Source organism: Polyodon spathula, chromosome 4 (assembly GCF_017654505.1).
Source record: "Polyodon spathula isolate WHYD16114869_AA chromosome 4, ASM1765450v1, whole genome shotgun sequence".
Taxonomy (NCBI): domain Eukaryota; kingdom Metazoa; phylum Chordata; class Actinopteri; order Acipenseriformes; family Polyodontidae; genus Polyodon; species Polyodon spathula.
In genome coordinates, this window is record NC_054537.1 from 9,484,540 (window position 1) to 9,505,725 (window position 21,186).

General features: G+C 37.5%; 1 protein-coding gene across 1 annotated transcript in view; it reads right to left on the bottom strand.

Annotated features, from left to right (window-relative positions):
- Window positions 1-21,186, bottom strand: part of LOC121313754 (MAM and LDL-receptor class A domain-containing protein 1-like) — an 82,596-nt gene that overhangs the window by 26,262 nt on the left and 35,148 nt on the right. The window contains exons 24-28 of the mRNA XM_041246558.1: window positions 20,862-21,107; window positions 18,449-18,606; window positions 4,247-4,427; window positions 1,505-1,633; window positions 204-368 (exon numbers count right to left, since the gene is read on the bottom strand). Of these exons, the coding sequence (XP_041102492.1) occupies window positions 204-368; window positions 1,505-1,633; window positions 4,247-4,427; window positions 18,449-18,606; window positions 20,862-21,107 (879 nt within the window). The remainder of the gene's footprint in view (window positions 1-203; window positions 369-1,504; window positions 1,634-4,246; window positions 4,428-18,448; window positions 18,607-20,861; window positions 21,108-21,186) is intronic.

The window sequence follows — 21,186 nt, forward strand, 5'->3', positions numbered from 1 at the left end:
TTAAACATAGCAAAGAGTAATAAAACACACAGACATATGGAATATCATGGTAAAAAACAAAACAAACATGTAGGCCTCAGCATTTCAAAAAGGTAAAATGTGGGCTTTATCAAACGTTTACCAAAAGTGGGAATACATAATTAAGCAAATAAGATAGTTATCTATATTTTGAATGGGTAAAAAAAAAAAAGCCTATGACGTACCTTTGGAATGATCACTGCTTGGGCCTGTTCCTTCTGCCACTGAACTCCAGCCCATACTCCAGTCAAAGTCATCGTTCATGTTTTGCTCTAGGAAGCATTGTGCTTCCCAGGACTCTGTATCAGCCATGTTAAAATTGCAGGCACCAGGCATTGACAGAATGTCACCTAAAACAGGAAGAAAAGGGCAAACTAGAGTTTAAATCCAGTCCCGTTTCACACATACCCTTAAATCAAACCTGGACTAAATACAGTAGCTTAAGTCTAAATAATATTCAGATTTCAAACTTAAACTTTCCACATTCATATTGCAACTTAAATTGATTTGCTGTGGAATGCACCCAGTCTGGGCAGCTCCCATTTCTGGGGCAGACTGGTTATTGAAATGTTTTTGGAATATCAAGATAATTAGTATGCAGCAGGTCAGAAAAGAGTAAAATGGACAAGTACCCCAGCCCCAGTTATTATGCAACAATAATTGTTAGAGGGTAGTGTATTAACCTGAGGTTCCTGGAAAAATTTTAAATATTTTTATCAGAATTTTGAAAACACTAAAATCCTACAACATTGCCTTAATATCTCTATATTGTACATTGCTATGTCCTTAGATACAAAGTCTACACACAACACATTTTAGCACAAACATCCTTTTAAAATTGACGATAAAAAATGCATCCACCACAACTGACCCTTTTTTTTAATATTTGTGAAAAACATTGGAAAGAGCTTTAAGCTTTTACGTATTAAGGAATTAACAAATTCATCCCTATGTGTAGAGCTAGCAGAGTATGTGCTGGCAAAGTAATTCTGTCCGACAATTGTATTCTGTATTGAAAACATCTCTATAAACTTCAAATTGTTTATTTCTTCTGATATACATATGAATACAGCTTTATAACCAATTATAACACATGCACGTTTTAATTAGTGGTCCACAGTATCAGCACTAGGCTGTTAATTCACTATTACATAATTATATGCAAAACCAAAAAAAGTATGTTAATTGGTTCACATGGGCTTTCGTTGTGTTGTCATCTGATTGCCAATTATACAGCGCTGCAATTATTTGCTTGGGCAACAAGGAAATACTAACATGAAAACAAATTAAATGGGCCCAATTCACAAAGCTTATTTGATTCAGATACACTGAAGTTAGTTGTGCTGCTGATATTTTTTTTTTTTTTTTTTTAAAAGCCTAGCAAGTGCAAAAGCATCAGGTTATACTTTCAAAATGAGACCCACACCACACTGCCCAACAAGCAATTATACCGTTCCACTAATGCATTCACTGCTGGGGTACTTACTGCAGTCAGTTTCATCCGACTCATCCTCACAGTCTGGCTTGGAGTCACAGATAAAGTGGGATTCAATACACTTTCCATTCTTACACACATAATCAGTGACCACAGGGCACAGTCCTGGCAGCTCTCCGCCTGAAACAGAAAGCACCAAGATCAATATTCCTTCATTTAATAAACATAAATGTGTCTCCTCTTAAAATTGCTTTCATATGAAAAATCAAGAGAGCATCTCTTTTAATGATCTGTTTTGAACTTATTGTCTAACTGTTGATCTAATATAATATAGAATAATTTGATTAAAGTAAATTGTTATTGGGAAGGTAAAAGTTTACTGAATACAGCTTGAGGTCACATTACTATGTGCAACTGCTTTACAAATATTATTCTTTTAAAGAAAATAAAAACAGCTTCACAAGCCAACTTGACATTGTGTGTATCCTCAATTAAGCAACTGTGTTCATTAAAATATTAAACTGCTGCACTTTATTTGATATGAGCTCAATTACAATGAAAGTGGGGTTTTGAACAAGTATAAAAAATACAATTTCTATACACTGGAGTCTATGAAGCGTGGCTGCAGAATATGCTCTGAGAACTGCAGCTGTGCTGAGATGAATATAAACACACAGCAATGCTTGAAAGAACCTTGACTGTGCAGTGCAGTTCTCATCTGAATGGCAGCCTCCCTAACAATGGGGTGTAATCAAACCTTTTAGAAACTTATTAAAACAGGTATTTTTTTAGTAGTTATATTATTTACATATCAAAAAATGGATCAGAGATTTCCTTTAACCTGATTGGTCAATATGAGATCCCTAATCTCTGGACCTCAAATGTTTTCTTTCAAAGCATGTTTAATCTCTGTTCCAAATCAATTCACTGGAAAATATGTAAAGAATAGTGTTTGCTATCAGTGGCAATACAGTAACCACAACAGAATAGTAACTAGTCTCCAGTTTCAATGAAAAGTTGTAGAAATCAATAATAGATTACTTTCACCAACTTTATTTCAGCAAATCATAATAAACAAGACAGAGACACTATGCGTTCTTCTGTAACAGATCTAGGAGGCTTTGAATAAACTATGAACACACTGAAGCATGCCTACTTTCTCCCTTTATGTCAGTGAATGGTGTAATAAGGGTGTGAAGATGCTCAGATTTTTTTAGCAATTCTCTTTAAGATGTTTTATGTCGTTAGGTATTTTATGTAAAATTAAAAGCCCCATTGGAAGCTGATTTTCCGTTCACCTCTGAGGCTGATATTTTTCCTGCCATGCTGACATTGTAAAGTGATCATGAAAATATGTTGTGAAAGTAGCAAATGCAACTGATTTGATACATATACATGACTTCCTTTAGAGCTACCTCTGTGCATTCTGGGCTAGATATTTCTTGTCAGTTTTAAATCTTGACTTGCCCAGGACTACAATCCCCGATTCACTGTTGAGATGATGCATTTACTGTATTAGGAAATTAGCAACATGAAGTCAAAATGATTTTATATCAAAAGGATAAAAGAACGGTAAGACAAACAATCACAGATAAAATATGAGTGGCTTTAGATTACAGCTGGCCCTATATTAAATCATACTGTCAGATTAGGACTGATTGGCACTCAATAATTGTGTAATCAAGGGCACCTAAGGTAGCACTTGGTTTTGTGCCGAGTAATTAACATGTTTTACTTAATTTAAAGAATACCCAACTAGTTAAAACATCTTAAAAGGGAATTATTCCTACCTTTTTTATGTAAATGTTTTGAAGAGATCTAACTGGGCAGAGTTGGATTTATGGAGTTACTGTATAATGTAATTAACAGTACTAAACCTTAACAGTTTTTTAAATCCTCAAATTCTATCTTGTAAAACACATTATTATAAGTAAGTAAAAGTTTGGGGGGGCTGGATTCACTGTCTGAGACAACCGTGCTTTGAAGCATTTTCTTGACTAAATACTATGCTCTTCAACCAATTTACAGGTTAGATGAGCATACATCTGTAAAGCAGTCCAAGCTGCTCTGAATTACTAGCCCCATCTCTACAAAGCCTCAGGATTGGGAAAAGTGATGATGCTACATAAAGGTGGCTTGTTTAAGTCATTGAGTAACCGATCTGGAGAATGAATTGTTTTTGCATTTAGGATTATGGAAAAATAGAAGCCTTTTGTCCTACTGACACCAACTCAATGTAGAGCCTATTTTACTGTTTATTTTTGTTGTCTAACTTCTGCGCTTTAAGACCTTGTACCTGATCTATGACGATATGGCTGATGTAAAAACAAGCAATCGCAAAGAAGAGAGGAAATATTTTGGCAGCTCATATTTAGCTTGTTGAGAAATACTTTTTACAGGGACTGGGACAACCTCTAGAAACACCTGCCATAATAAGTTGTAGGGGCATTACTGGCAGTCATGGCAACACAGACTTAACACCAGAACACTGTTCTGGAGGCTTGCATGAGCTTCGTTATTACCACACGGAATTCCTTGAGGGAGGCTGGAGAGTAAGTCTGCAGCCTTGGATATAGAAACACTTGCCAACCATGCATTACAATAGGAACTGAACCTCCATCGTCATAATAAAGTTGTAGAAATGCCTGCCACATTACAGTTTAAAGACAAAGATTTCATCCCTAGCAAATGTGTTCTGATTCAAATCTTTTTATTTATTTATTTTTAACAATTGGCTAGTGTACGATCACGTCGCTGCGAAAGTATCTTGTTGGCCGATGATAAAAAACGTACCTGGCACGCAGTTGACAAATTCAATGTCATCTATAGCAGCTCCTCCTCCAAAGTCCTTGGCTCGAATTCCTTCAAATATCACTTCAAAGTTTCTCATCTTCCTCAGTGGCACCTCAGCCATGTTCCACTTGTCTCCTTGGTTTCCAGTCATGTTCCATAGCTCTGTAAGACCTCTCTCTGTCTGAAAAACAACAACACTTAAAAGCATGAGCATAAGGCTTTAGAATTGCTTACATTGAAGTAGAATACAGGGAATGCTATAACATAACTGTTTTATACTGTGCTGTATATGCTTTGAGTTTATGAACATGCATAATTTAAGGTGGCGATTGTAAATACTGTAAATTTACAGCTACAGGCTATTTACCAGAGCCAACAGAAGATATCCCAGCGTTAATTTGAAACATGTCAAACGTGTGTCCTTTCCTTTTTTTCTTACACGATTTTGCAAGCAAAAGAAATGAGATAAAAACTAAAGTAAATCAAATGTCAGCATTCTGGACCATATTTTCTGGAGATTAGTGTGTATTTATGTTGTTTCTTGTGTTATTTATTGAGTTAGGTTTTGAACATACTGGCTTAAAACAGTAATACCTCTGAAATGAGATTAGGCAGTTATCAGTGCAGTGACTGTCAAAGCGGATGTGAAGTTACCTTTCTGTTAAGCAATTGTATCACTAAAGAGACTTTATGGGATAGATGCAAACTGTGCCATTTAGCATAAAAATGTTTATTCCTGTTAATGGATGAAATGTGCTTTGATGCATTAGAATTTTGCCTGGCATAAAAGTCAGATGCTGAGGTTTGATGGTTACAGTTCTGGGATAGTGGAAGCCTGTCCATCTGCCATCCCCCAACATGTGGTATCCAGTATCTGGTGAAGACAAGGACTACACATATGGCACTGTACCAATAGCATGGAAATGTATGCCTAGTTCCACTTTTTTCGACCCTTTATCTGATCCCAGATAGATTGTTTTTCCCATTACAAATTTTAAATGAGCTCATCTCACTTTAAACATACAGATATATTTCTCCAACAAAACAGACATGCAATAAATTACCAAAATGGATTATCTTAAGCCCACACAAACTAGAGTATCCCCCAGCCCTTTATTTTTAACTTCCTGGTGAGGATCGCCTACAAAATGAACTCGGGTTAAACTCAACAATACAAACGTAACTCAATCTTTTCAGGATTCGCGCCAAGACGCACTCTTTTTTGGTCTCAAAAATTGACCCTGGGAACGATTTACCCCACAGCTCTTTAAACATCCAATCTACTCCCGGGAGCGGACACCCTCTATAGAAAAACCCAGAGCAGGCATCGCCTCACAGAAGACCAGGGGTCACCAAGGGGGTGAAACAAGCACCCTTTACAGAAGCCCAGGGGTAACTACGAGGACCACCTCCACCACAACCACACCCAATCCGCTTGCCAACCCACTCACATGAATCCGGAGAGAGAAAAATGGAAGAGGGGAGGGGGTTGGTGTTTTAAGGAGGGAGGTGGCCGTTGCACAGGTGAGGAGGTACATGTCACAGGTGTTTAAACCAGTGGACCTAGAGGCGCTTAAACACAATATTTACTTCTTCAAAATAACCCACACAAATGAATATAGGCTGAGGAACCACTGTAGTTAAGGGTAAAGGGTCGGGCCAATTAAACAAGACAGCATGCTAGTAGAATCCAGGTCCATTCAGTAGCTCTAAATTCTAAATCCTCATTATAGAAATGAGGTAGACTTCTATTTGGGGGTTTTGTTAATGCCTCATACTGTGTGCCTTTAAAACACCTTTCCAAGTTAATAATACATAAAGATGAATATAATGAATTAACATAGATTAAAAAGCACAGATGTTACTAATATAACACAGGTATCTTTATATCACATTATGGGAATCATAATCACTGAGAACTATTGTACAGCACTATGTTGGTTAAAATATGAATCCAGTATGCCAGAGAATCACATTGAAAATGTACCATACATTTTGTGGTAAAAAAAATGCATGCTGTTGAGTAGACCAAGAATTGGGAATGCTCTACTTTTTCAGTATTGAACTGAGTTGCATGGGTTAAATAATCTTTTTTAAGTTGACTTGACAAAAAAGAAAAGTGGTGTACAGAGGTCACCTCTACTGTATTTGACAAAAAGGAAGAATGAATAAACGCATACTATAAGTTCCAACTGTAAAGAACATTAAATCCCACATAAACATGCCCGGTAAACGTAGCTGATGTAGCGGATATACCTGATTACACCTTAACCCTATAGACACTCAGCGTCTGGAATCAGAACGCTGTTTACACCACAGGCCCACACAAACAAAACACTCTACACAAGCCTCCTGAGCAAAACTTAAAACATCACTATATTTAATAAATTATTTATTTGTGTTGTAGAACGATAACACCCCCAAACATTGTACATCACTGTAAAGGAGACACCTTAGCAAGCTTAATATGCCATACTGTTCCAGGAAACTCTCGACCCACAGCAAAATAAAGCTGTTCAAATGGAAAATCAGCCCTTATAACTAATAATGTTAATCTCAATAGTTGTCAAATCTCCTTTGATTGTGCCCCAGACTCTCCATTTCAAAGAAACTGCTTGCAATCCTCATTTAAAAAAAAAAAAAAAAAGAAATCCTAATGGGTCACTTTGCAATGACCGATTGACACACTCCTTTTCTGTATGGATGTTGATGATAACCAATCTAAGCTTTCCATAAAGCTTTTATCGCCCTGGCTAGTGGTGTATTTGTGATCATCCGATCAAGCTGCTTTAAAGCTAAAAGCATTGTGCTAAAATAAGTACATATGGAATTGGTTCATACCGTCCTATCAGCTGTTACTGGGGGACCCATTTCCCAACATGGCAACGTCAGGAGAATAAAATAACAGATTCCATGCTGATGTCACAATATGTTTTACAGTTATAAGGGGAAAACCACATGCTTGGTGCTGCAGTTTTGAAAAGCCTGTTATGCACAGGAAGTGGAGGCTCTTAGTCCAACAACACAGTCTTCCAAGAACCTCAAACATCTTGCGAGTGGGATTTTTCTGCACAGGGTGGGTCATAGAATCGCCTTTTCCCTGATGTGACACTTACATTACTACCAAAACAAGTGCATCTTAAGATGTGTGTAGAAAAGTTCAGCTGCATTACATATTTTTAGCAACTTCATATCTTCCCCTCAGGACTAGCCAGGGAGTATTAGAGTTATTGTATCAGGACACTCCTGGGATAAAGCAGCAATGCTATTTCTAAATAGATGACTGGCCTACTTACAGTTATCTATTTTTAGCTATGAGGAAAAGATGCTATTGAGTAGCAGCTTTGTATGTGCAATATGATGTTTCTGGATCTTGTATTTACACTAACTTTAAAGAGAATTACAAAACAACGACAAGATAAAAAATTATGTTAAAACCCCAAACTTTAAACTGCTATAATTATTTTTAAATGATTGCATTTCATTACCAGATCTTTGTAGGTTTTGCAATGATGGTTTACTGGGATTTAGATTTTAAAACAATCTTTGAAATGGCTATTTTTTTTTTTTTTTTGCTATTGCTTGCATATACATACACTGACATTCTGTTTAACAACTGCTGTTGTTAATCCACTTCTGTAGCTTGATACAGTGTACTGTATGACATGGTGTGGGTCAACCTAGGTAATAATGTGTGACACAAATACAGTGATTCTTGGTTGTAAATCTCCCTCCCAACCTGTGAAGGCTCTAAGCAGAGAGAACAGAGTTCTGTGGACAGGCTGGTCTGACAGTCCTTTCCCAGGGTTCAAGGGAAGTCGGCCAGACTGGAAGGAGGTGAGACACTGTTGCAATAATGCATTGACCAGGAAGGGAAACGACGTGGCGGCTGCAGATTGGAGAGGCAGTTGCACTCGTTGACCAAGGGGTCATGTGTGACAGCATAAAAGGAGACGGAGAATCGTAACCTGTTCCTTCGTTTCGGTTGAGCATTTAAACTGTAAGGACTGTGAGAGACGCTGTGAGAAATAAATGTTTGTGAGTGTTTTTGCTTGTCTGTAATTGTCTTCTTTTGTAAATTACTAGATGGCTAAACACGATTCCGGAGCTGTCGCCAAGGGCCAGCACCGACCCGAAACAGCACAGCATGATTGTCACTACTAAACTGTATCACCCACACCGAGCACTGCTGCACGCACCCAGGACTGGTGACCATGTTAGTATTATTGTGGGGCGGATGTTAGAGTTTATTGTTTGGGATTGCAACCTGTTGTTATTGACGCCGCACAGTACACATTGTTGTGTATTGCCAGGGTCTTATTATTTGGTCACCAGACCTAGATATAATAAAATACCTTTCCAACTGGATTATAACTCTCTTTGTCTGTTTATCATGCACTGCATCACTCCTGCACCTGTACCCACTTATAACCACTTTACCACAAAGTGGTATCCACAAAAACAAGGCAACTGGAATCAAGCCTAAATGAATGTGATACTAAAGTACAAAGTACAATGGCATACTATCTGAATCAGGATAGGTTTGAATTTATTGCTAAGCAAGGAACAGCTTCAACAACTAAAATGGGATTCTCCAAGGCAGCATATCTGGTTGCTTGTCTTCATCAATGACATACTCTAGTGGGTGTCATATCAAACAAATATACTCTTTGACTGGTGACAAATCCTTCACCGACGATCAGTGAAAGACATATATTGGCAGAAACTGTCAAAGGTAAGACTTGTGGTGTGTCCTTTAAAGACCAAGTGGATGACTATCACAAAAGATTTATTACTAAGGCGCTTATTTACTAGCTAACTCCATTTCCACAAAGCCACCAAATCTGAACTATGCCAGGGAAAACCAGTGAGAGCTAGTTGGAAAGACAGGTTGCAAGCAAAATGAGTGGGGCATACAATTTATGAGAAAGAGAAACTGAGAATACATTTTTTTTTATTAATTATGTGTTTGAACTTGCAGATAAATGTAAATAGTCATCTGAGTTTATCTCAGCTAAATTAAATTTAAAAAAGAAAAAAAAAACACTTAAAGATCAAAAGGAACCCTGTAGTGTTTAACTCTTCCATTGTGAAAAGAAAAAAGAAAATCAATTCTGGCATCATTTTCTTTACAAATAAATGACCAGCGTACTGCTTGCCCAGACGTTTGGTGTAGATGTACACTGATAGCACAAGTGCATGCAGGGTTAACTGCTCTGCAATGGAAAAATAGAATAACTGCAATGGAATACGAAATGATTTAAATATACTGGGCCTCGTTTACGAATGGCACTAAATGTACCTGTTACGTGCACATTAAGCAGGGAGCCTAACGTGCACCACAAACCTAAATTTACTGTCCCATTTACTAACACAGAACGCATTAATTTATGTGCACACTATTTGGCTAATTTACATACCAAAGTGTGCACACTATAAATATTGTGAACGATAATTTAATGCACACGATATATCAGAGATTTATTCGTGACCACCGTGTTATAAGAAGCCTCAGCAGTCCAGGTGTATCTTTTGGTCAATGGCTTATTGTGAAAGGTGGAGGTGGTTTACATTGACCGAAAATGAGCGATCAACAGACACAGCACCCAGCAGGGGACAGGCAGAGGCAATGCAAACTACATGCAGAGGAGTTACACATTCTAGTGAAGGAGGTTGTTTTGAATTATAATAACTTGTTCGGTTCAGCCTCTTCCTAAGCTCCTGCTTTCAGAAAGCAGGCAATATGGGCAGCCATACAACACAAGGTCAATGCCCTGGGTCACAGCCAAAAAGCCATGACATCTTAAAGAAAAATGGACTGAGATGAAAAGAAAAACTAAAGATTGATCACAACTGGTCTGCGGTGTGAATAAAGCTCATCTCATTATTCAGAGTGGGGTGCCTCATTTAAACACATCATTATGCATTATCATACAAATTACATATTCATTCTGATTACCATAGCTGGGCACAGTAAAATCAGTGTGCGCCATAATACGCCCAGTATTTTGCTTGACAATTAACAAAATCGCATTGCATAATGTGTAGTGCCCTTTTGTAAAATGAGATAATGATATGATGGCGGTTCTGAAAAGGTTGAATAAACCAATCACTGTGCCTCAAGGCACTCTCACGATGATGTCATATTTCAAAAGACTGAATAAACTACAGTGCCTATAGGAAGTATTCATCCCCCTTGGATGTTTTCAGAGTTTGTTGTGTTACAACCTGAAATCTTGATGCATTTAAATGGGTTTTTTGCCCTTTGATTTACATACCCTATTCAACACTTTGAATAGGCAAGGTAATCTTTTATTGAGTTAATGAAAAAAAAAACTGAAATGTTAGAAAAGTATTCACCCCCGAGTCAATACTTGGTAGAACCACCTTTGGCAGCAATTATAGCTGTGAGTCTTTTGGGGTAAATCTCTACCAGGTTTGCACATCTGGATTGTGCAATATTCGCCCATTCTTCTTGGCAAAATTGTTCAAGCTCTGTCAAGTTGGAAGGGGATGGTTGGTGGACAGCAATCTTCAAGTCTTGCCACATATTCTCAACTCTAGGACATTCACTTTCTTGTTTTTAAACCACTCTAGTGTTGCTTTGGCTGTGTGCCTGGGGTCATTGTCCTGCTGAAAGGTGAATCTCCATCCCAGTCTTAGGTCTTGTGCAGATTGAAGCAGGTTTTCCTCAAGGATTTGCCTGTATTTGGCTCCATCCATTTTGCCCTCTACCGTGACAAGCTTCCCAGTCCCTGCCGATGAAAAGCATCCCCATACCATGATGGTGCCACCACCATGCTTAACAGTAGGGGTGGTGTTACCTGGGTGCTGTGTTGGGTTTAAAAATAACGCTTTGCATTTAGGCAAAATAGTTCAATTTTTGTTTCATCGGACCACAGAAGCTTTTGCCACATCTTTTCAGAGTCTCCCACATGTCTTTTTACAAATTCCAAGCAGGATTTTACATGGGCTTTTTTCACCTTCTTGCACTCTTCCATAAAGGCCAGATTTGTGGAGTACCTCAGCTATTGTTGACACATTGAAAGTTTCTCCCATCTCAGCCATGGAACGCTGTAGGTCTGTCAAAGTTGCCATGGCCTCTTGGCGGCTTCTCTGACGAATGCCCTTCTTACCTGGCTGCTCAGTTTGGGAGGACGGCCTGCTCTAAGCAGATTCTGGGTGGTCTGTATACCTCCCACTTCTTAATGATTGACTTGACTGTGCTCCAAGGGATAGTCAATGCCTTTGAGATCTGTTTATACCCCTCCCCTGATCTGTGCCTTTCCACAATTTCATCCCTGAGTTGTTTTGAAAGCTCCTTGGTCTTCATGGCAGTCTCTTTGCTTTGAATGCACTACCCAACTGTAGGACCTTACAGAGACAGGTGTATTTAATCTGAAATCATTGAACCACTTTTTTATTGCACACAAATGGATTCCATTTAACTTATTTTGTGAATTCTGAAGGCAATCGGTTGCACCTGAGCTTATTTAGGAGTGTCACAGCAAAGGGGGTGAATACTTATCTAACGAAGACTTTTCAGGTTTTTATTTTTAATTGATTTGTATTTTCAACTCCCCCCCCATTTTTTTGTACATTGACAGTGTTGAGTAAGTTGTGTAAATCAAAGGAAATAAAATCCCATTTAAATGCATCAAGATTTCAGGTTGTAACACAACAAACTGTGAAAATGTCCAGGGGGGGGGGGGGGGGGGGGGGGGGGGGGGGGTCAATACTTCCTATAGGCACTGTATTTTAATTTAAGTTTGATGATAATGAGAAATCAGGTTACAAAACAACACTGTATCTGAACAAATCGCTAGCGGTGCCAAAAAGGTGTTCTTTTAATCGACGTTCCTGTTCCTTTCTGTGGAGCTTTTACAAGGGGAAAAATCAGTTTCACCACAAGGGTATTCTCTTAAGCGAAGTGTTTTTTTTAGGAGGTGTTCCTGCTGTATTCTGAAATACAGGACTTCTACATGCACGTGTAGCTCTCAAAGTTAAATCTGATTAACTTTCTTTTCATTCATTATTCATTTAAGATTTTGGGACAGAGCATATTATTCACATTATTTGTTGTACCCTCTTTGAATAATTTTTGCTATATACAGTAACTGGTTTAACTTTGTTATTTATTTTCACTGTTAGAAATTATCAGTAGTAGTGCTGTTATTCACTTGTTTATTCTGTGGGAGTACAGAAGGGGAGGGTAGATGATCAGCTGACAAATAGGAGAGTTGAGGTTAAAATTGCCACAACCGCGCTCAAGATTTATACATTTTTCAGCACAACGAAAAACCTTGGGCTGCTACTAACAATGGTACTGGCCGAGCAATAATACAGTGTATGGAAACCAAAAAAAAAAATATAAATATTAATATAAAAAGCACACCTTTACATTTTAGATGGGATTAAAAAACCCTAAACTAATACCTGTTCCTGTGTACTGAATTTAGTTCATTTTTTGGTTACTGCAAAACTACAGCAAACCAAACTTGTTTATTTTTTTGCCCTTCTTATAACAAGACGCTCCGTCAGGACACGCCCACCAGTTGGTCAAAGAACGCACCCGTCCAATCATTGGCTGGGATTCCCTGAGTACAAAACACAGCTGGTAGCGCATTGCAGGTGCAGCGTCTGGCTCTCTCCTGTAAACACACACAGGCACACGAGAAGCAAGTGGCGGAATGCTGTCCCTTAAGGGAGAATGTATCACACTTTATTATTTTAAATAATGGGATTAAAATGATTAACAAAATAATGATGATTTATTTAACATTGATCTCAATCTAGTTGTGGCACAGGAACACGTGTACTGTACACTGAAGCTGCACCACTAATACAGACAAAAAATCCGGGGGCACAATTATAGTAGCTACTTTAAAAAACTGTTAAAAACTTTGTTCGGCATCCTTCATTGTCAGCAGCATCTTGCAATGGTCTTCCAATGTACATAAAACCTGAAATTGAATAAGTGAATATTGAAATGCATATATTCTTACACAGTGTAATACTGTGTGTCATTTTACCATCCTGAAGGGGAATAGTGCTATGGCAATACATTATTGGTTAAACCAACTAAGAAAACTCAGCTACACTACTTTACAGAAATAATGTTTGAAATAAATGATCTTGGTCTGTCACCAAGTCCTAGTTTCAATCCCTGCACAAGATCTATTACTGCAGGGATCCAATTTATCATGTGATTTTCTATGTGCTAACCTGAACAATATATTTAACCCAGAAAGGACTGTTTCTCAACACAACTTCAAAATCAGCCACACATCAGCTAGTTTCAGAAATACAAGTCTTTCTTAAAAAAGAAGACCAACAATGAAAAAAAGAACTGTAATTATATATAGGTGTATATTTTATATTTAAACAGCAATCACTGGAATAGGATATATGCAAGTTACCTTATTTGGGCCCATGTTTGAAACATAGTGTTTGTGTTAAATCAAAAGGGATACACATTTAATGTATTTCAAGTTTAGAAGTCTATAAATGTGCAAAAGTATTCAAAACCAATCATCTGAATAGTGAATCATCTATAACAAGAATTGTGCAAAAGCTGACGTGAAATAAAATGTAGTGATCAGACATGGGATAAATAGCATAGTTATAAATATGGTAACTAGGTAGGTAGAAGGCAGTTATTTGAAAATATGAGTAAGTATAATTATTACCCAGCATTCTGAGCAGGTTAAGCCTTGTCCTTGTCAACCACTCAGTTATCTTTTGGAACATTTAACAATTTCAGTTAGAATTAATTTGATCATTTAATTGAAATATCTGAATATTTTATTTCAGTGGGTAAATATTTGAAAACAATTAAATATATTTAACCACTGGTTTAATGGCCTGTTTTGAGGTTGCTGAATTGAACATTTTTGGCATTTTCCTCAATAGAAATTACACTCAACCACCATGTTGTAATTGCAAGACTTGGTACATAATTATACATTTAGGGTAATAATTAGGTTTTAGTTCTTGATTATTTATTAATAATCATGCGGAATAGTTCAACTATATATATATATATATTATATATATATATATATATATATATATATATATATATATATATATATATATATATATTCAAATAACTTAGTATATTGAATATTTTTATTAATATTTGTTTATAAGCACAAAACAAGACGTTTTTTTCAGTTGTAAAAGTTTATGATTTGTGCTGAAACACGTTATTGAAAACTTATAAAAAAAAATTGTTTAACAAATAACCTATATGTGACTTATACAACCTATTGATAAACTTTAGTTGGTGCACTAATGTTTATTTGAGTTTATTTATCAATATATAGTTTTTTTTTTTTCAACTTGTATTGCCTGAGAAAAGAAAAGAAAAAAATCCCTAAAGCACAACTTGCAAAGGCTAATGAATTCATCATCAGAAAATGGGATGAAGCAACAGGCACATCACATTTAGAACACTGGTCACTAACACATTATAGAACTAATGAGAGATACAGAAACAAACCAAATGGACTGTCAAATGAACTGGAACAAAATCAATACAATTTGAAGACATGCCCGTGCACAGATGTGTTCAAACCAAACAAGCAGATCCCAATCCAGCAACAGCATACCAAATCAGGTGCTCAGAACTTGGAAAGTAGGTTGCAGTGACCAACATTAACACTTATGTAACAAGATTTGCCATATTTTGTCAAGCCATTCATAAGACATAAGCTTTATTAGCTGAACAAATCATAAAAATGTGCCAAAGCTGGTCACAACCACCTAGACTATAATAATAATCTTAAGAGTGTAAACCGAGGAATGTCCTTCATAATTGGATAAGATATTTTTCAAATTCAGATGATAACTGTGACACACATACGGGTTCCTCTCCTCTATCTCCCCAAGAGGACCTGCAGGGGAAACTACATTGTTGCCATTTTAAATTAGACGGACTGGATGCTTTGCCTATTTCTAGCTCTTCATCAGCTTTCACATTTTTAAAATATAAAATACCGAATGCGACCCCAATTGCCCTGAAAGACAGGAGTAGCATGAGTTGTGAATGTCGTCTTCAAAAGAAAAAAGCAGAAAAGACAAAATGGGGAAACTAAAACGCATTGTACCAAGAGTTATTTTTTAATCGAAATGGATAATTGCAGAACCTTGCACTAGTGAGATAAAAGCAATCCTACAGCCCATATATTGTAACTACCAGCAGCATATTTCGAAATACTGAAAATCAGGGGAAGTAGTAAGAAATTAGGTAGCAGAAGGTTAAATGACATTTACAATACAGTAATTGCAAAAAATCCCCTTCAACCACATTCGTTTAGGGTGCTAACATAAACCTAATAATCTCATCTTGCTACTTCAAATAAGATGATGGTGTAAAAAAGGTTATCAAAAACGTTGTATTGCTGATTAACGTAATAAACCTGTTGGATAAACAAAGGAAACACCTGACATAATGCTGTCAATCGGATGTAGGCCAGAACTTTTCCAACATAACAACCTAAATGAGGTTTTCTTTTTAGGAACAAGAAAGCATGTTCCTTGTTAAAGTTATTGATAAAGTGATAACGTTACTGACTGCTCCCATTTTCACTGTGTTAGAGGATGATGATTATATTTAAATAAAATAAAATAAATACATCTTTTTAGGGGTATCTCCTTGTGAAACATCAATGCAGTAATGTGTGCAGCCTTAGAGTTACCTACCAAGCAAGCTAATACCATAACACACAAATTCTTTCACATCTGGTGTTCTCTGAATTTGGAAATATGGTGGCACTTCTGTTGTACAAAACTGGACTTCTAAAGACCTTTGTGGCAGGGCAAAGCATTCTTCCTTGTTCAGGAGAGAAGTTTGGCGCCCCCGACCAGTGGCAGCGCTGTGTTCGATGACTCCCACCCTCACCAAGATGGCGCAGACCTTAAGTCTAACGTCTGTTTGTAAAAATACCTGCTGTACCGAAGCTCCAAGGACGAGCTGACTTTTTGTTGTTTATATTTTTGTTTTGGCCCTCCCCTGTAAACATCCCTCGTCTAAACGGTCATGGACCAAAATGAAATAAACCGCTTAACAGGATTTTTTGTTTGGACTTCCTGTCCATTGTATCCATCTCACACATGTGCTATCTCCCACAACAGCATTTTCCCATGCAATCGTTTATCACTAAACCTGTTCATAAGTCTAAAAGTATTTGTCCCCCATTTTCGCATATACAAGTCGCAAAAAGGGTTTATTTTAATGGCTGAAGGCATCTGCTTTCTCCAAGCCTATCAAATGTGATTTGCCTGCCCTTTCAGATCAGTGACTCCAAACAATCCCATCGCAGTGACAAGCCTAATCACAGGAACCTGTCCAGCAGTGAGTTCCTTCCTCAAGGGGCTCCCTTCTCTACCTTTCTCCAGTCTCTCTAATCCATCACCTAGCAACAGGACAGAGATCAGAGAGTTACGCAATCTTCAAATTTACAGCTTCTGATTGTTCTACAGTGCTATATATGCTAGCAATCTGGAAAAGAAAGTGATCCAGAAATGGAGACTATGCATTTTTTAAAAACTGTATCCTCTTGTAAGCTTCTTCCATTCACATGCTACTGTCTACTTTTCTTTACAACAAACACATTTGCAACTATACTGCCACCCTTCACCGATCCAGTCTGATAAATCAGTGCAGTTTTCCACCCTGCATCGAAAATGCATCATCTTAACTGTAAACATTAAACTGTAAAAAAGTTTCTGGGATGGCAGATTTATTTTTTATTTGGGTAAAATACACTATATTGTCTTTGTTTAAAATGCAGAGGTACTGTATCACTGACGCATTAGTTTATTTTTGGCAGAACAGTTTCAGACAGTCAGTTCTGCTGTGGTGAGGTGAGACTATACAGTCCCTGGTGATTTTGCCTCAATAAACCCACTGGCGCACCAGAGCCAAGACAGCACAGCCAGGACAATCCAAGACCCTTACTTGAACAAAATGTTAGCTAGTTACAGTAGCGTACTGCTTTGAAACAAATGTAACTAGTTAGTTATAAATGTCCCCCCCCCCCCCCGATTTGGTGAAGCTGTATTTCGAAATACTCTTTGAAGATACAGCTATCGAATTCATATGTTTCCTCCTCTGGCGGTATTTTCTAGCAGGATGACCTATTTTCTTTGGCCCTATATATATAAGAAATAATTATCTATAGACAAGGACAGATTCAAGTTTATTTTGTTGGTTAATACTGTACTGTATATGCTAAGCATGATCCACATCAATTAAGGTAAGCACGTTCAATAACACGAAGCAAAAAAGCAGACCTTGTACCAATGAGCACCCATAATTCATGTGTACCATATCCATCTCTATCCGCACTGCAGTCTCTCTCATAGATGACCCTGAAGTAAATGCTTATGCCAGTGGGTTTATACATTCACCTCAAGTCTTTCCATTTAATACATAAAAAACAGTATATTTCACAGAATGTGGTTGCAAATCAAACCGATGTTGTGGAAAAAAAGACCACTGGACTATTTTTGACTCTTTAAAGATGTCATTCATCTTATTCGAAATGAATGCTTCACAAAATCACTTTTTTGTAATGTTATATATTAAAAAGACTGAGGAAACCAAAGTAAAGTGCATTGGCTGTTTTTCTTTCTGTATGAAAATCCTCTTATTTTGAGAACAGTGTAATACTTTTAAACTGGTAAAGATTAGTTTTAAAATGTACTTCTATTTTTTTTTTTTTTTTTTTTTTTTTTTACCAACACTGCAAGATCTCCTGCACCTTTGTGACCAACTGACTTTCTGATAGAACATTAGCAGCTAGCTGGCATCGACTACTGTGGACCTGTGGACAGAGATCAAAGGGCAATAGATTCACAGTAAATCCCCCTCTCCACACACACACACAATAAGCATGTCTATCGAGGTCAGACAGGAAGATATCTTATTTAGGAGTATGACTATATGAGGTAAAAGAAAGATGGAGTCAAGCTGCTTGAGCAGGAGCAACAGTGGGGACATGCAGGTGCTGTTTAGCATGAAGTGTTAGGTGCTATGTTGGATAGGAAACATCTTTAACTGATGTATTGCTGTCAATTAGGCTGGGAGAATCAGTAGACAGCAATATAGCTGTGTGGATTAATAGGCACTTTCATAAAATGGATAAAAAAAAGCAGAAATACTATACAAAGAACAAAAGACCTTTTAAATTCTACCTTCACAAGGAGCCGGATAAACCCAGTGGCTTTGGCAGAAAAATAATACCAGAACGCCAGCTTGCAAGTAGCTCTGGACTCTTTCCACTTGGAGCTCTTCATGTGAGATGTGTCACCTTTCAGCCCATCAGAGGAGGCCTCAAGATACACAAAGTGCCCTGAGAAAAACAGGAGTTGTATAAATCAATTACTACTGCCTTTTGAGATCTCTCTCACTGAGCACATTGGAAACAGATTACCTTTGTGATGATACAGTAGGTCACTCCAAGTGGCAGAACGGGTACACTAAGCACTGTGGACAATGCAGACCCACATCAACATCAACACAACAGATGAAGCAAATTGAGAAAGTGGAAGACTGTGGAGTATTACATTTGTTAACAAAACCATGTACTGTACAGTACTGTAATGAAGGGCATAGTAATAGAACATGCAGCAGAAAATAAAGATGTTATGATTTGTGCTTGAATTGGTGTTCCTGTTATCACGGTGTGACAGAGAGCAAATGAATCCTAGTCAACAATCTCCCTGCCGATCTGTGAGGCCGCTGTTTAACAGGAACAGAGTACCTCCTCCTGGCTGGTCTGGCAGTTCATTCCAGGGTCAGTTGGAAGCCAGCCAGCCAGCCAGGAAGGGGGCGGAGTCACAATGCCCGATGTAATCGCCCTAACACCGTATGCAATATGTCAGTCACTGATTGGAGGAGACGTGACTGGACTAACTATCGCAGGGGACATAACTAAGGGTATAATTGGGGATGTGACGATGTAATCTGTTCCTTTGATGTGGTTACTGAAGGACCCATTTGGGAAATGGATGTAGTTAATTATCGTGAGTGTTTTGTGTTTTCTTTGTTTGATTGTGATAACTGTTTGTCTTTTGTCACTGTTAGAAGGATAACAGAAACCGGGAGCGGTCGCTATTAGCCAGCACCAAAACACGGACTACACTGCACTACTGTTTCACGAACTGTTGTCTTTCACCCCATTTGCACACGTGCACTCACTGTCAGGAGAAGTAATCGTGTCTGTGTTTGGTGTAGTTATAATGTCATATTATTTCGGGACTGAAACCCTTGTTTTGCACAGAGCATTACACAAGGCTGTGTAGAGCCCGTGCTTATTATTTAAGTGTTGTTGGCCTGCAACCCAGTCAAATAAAGGAGCTGTTTTATTAACTTCCACTGTCTTGTGTGTGTTATTCCTGCGCACGGCAAGCCACTTTGCCACACAGTGGCACAGATAACTTCGAAGAAGCTTGCTTATTCTTTGTTGTACAGTACACCATATGTAGTGTATTGTAGAAAGTGCTTTTCTATTATGTGATGGAAATACAATGATTGCATCAAAATGGTAGAATTGCGCACCCTTTTTTGCCAAGTTTTTAACAGGAAACCAAGATGACAGTTGCTTAGGACAGCACAGGAGGGAAAGTAACAAAGGCTGAACTAGCAATAATCTGTCCCAGACAGTTTTCCAGCATTAAACGTTTCCATGGGAGCAGTCCAAAGAGTATTCCATCTTCACTGATGTGTAATGTACTGGCTGTGGCTCTCTTGACTATTTGTGGTGCTAACTGAAGGTTGGACTGTATAACAATAACAAGGACATATTATGAGGCAGGGTGTTGATTATTACCTTCTATACATTAAGGCTGTATGGCTGCACTTTACCATGAAGGCTTCCAAACTAATTTCCTTAAAATCTGTGAGTGATAATAACCTATATAAAGATGTATTGATTCGAAATTAAGGATAAACAATCTTTGTCTTTTTTGTGTAATATATTTCGTAGGCACAAATAATGGGACAGTAAAGAGTGTATGTGTGTGTGTGTGTGTGTGTATATATATATATATATATATATATATATATATATATATATATATATATATATATATATATATATATATTATATATATATATATATATTATATTATATATATATATATATATACACACACACACACACACACACACACACACACTATTTTGTGTTTTAATTTGCAGAAAAGTGTAAACAGATTAGTTCACTTGTATCAAAATGCAAAAGTCATTTGTGGTTCCACAGCATGAAGGGAATATTCAGCTAGATTTATCAATGTCTTTGTACCAAAATAAAATCTGAATCCTTTTTGTGAAGAAAATAAAAAAAAAACTGTTAAGTTACTGGTAACAAACAAGAACTGGGGCATACAGTACTTTTGAGCACAGAAATTAACCCTCAGTTGTTTGTTTCTTGTTTGTAACATTAGCAGTTGTATTATACAAAAACAAAAATGATGCACACTATTTTGGTGTAAAAACCTTTGTAAGTCTGTCCTATAGTGTACAATGTATACATTTATGGTATTCATTATAAGTGTATACCGTCAATAGAAACAAAATGAACAAAAAATCATATTTTTCAGTTACCATTTTCATCCCCCAGTGTGTGGTCGATCGGAGGTCGAAGATTCTTCGTTGAGCCCACTCCTAGTATCCAATCAAAGTTATCTGCCAAAGAATTTCTCCATCCGCAGCGCCCCATCTCAAAGTTGCAGGAGGTGCCACATTCTTTCTCATCTGTATTGTCTTCACAGTCATTCACAAAATCACAGCTTTGTTCTGGTCTATAACACTTTCCATTCTGACACTCCAAATAGCCATGTGGGCAGGAGCCTGAAAGTAGAAGAAAGGGGCTCCAATGGTGAAGCTGAAACACATTCCTTCAGGGGTTAAGCTAGGGTTACCAGGGCAC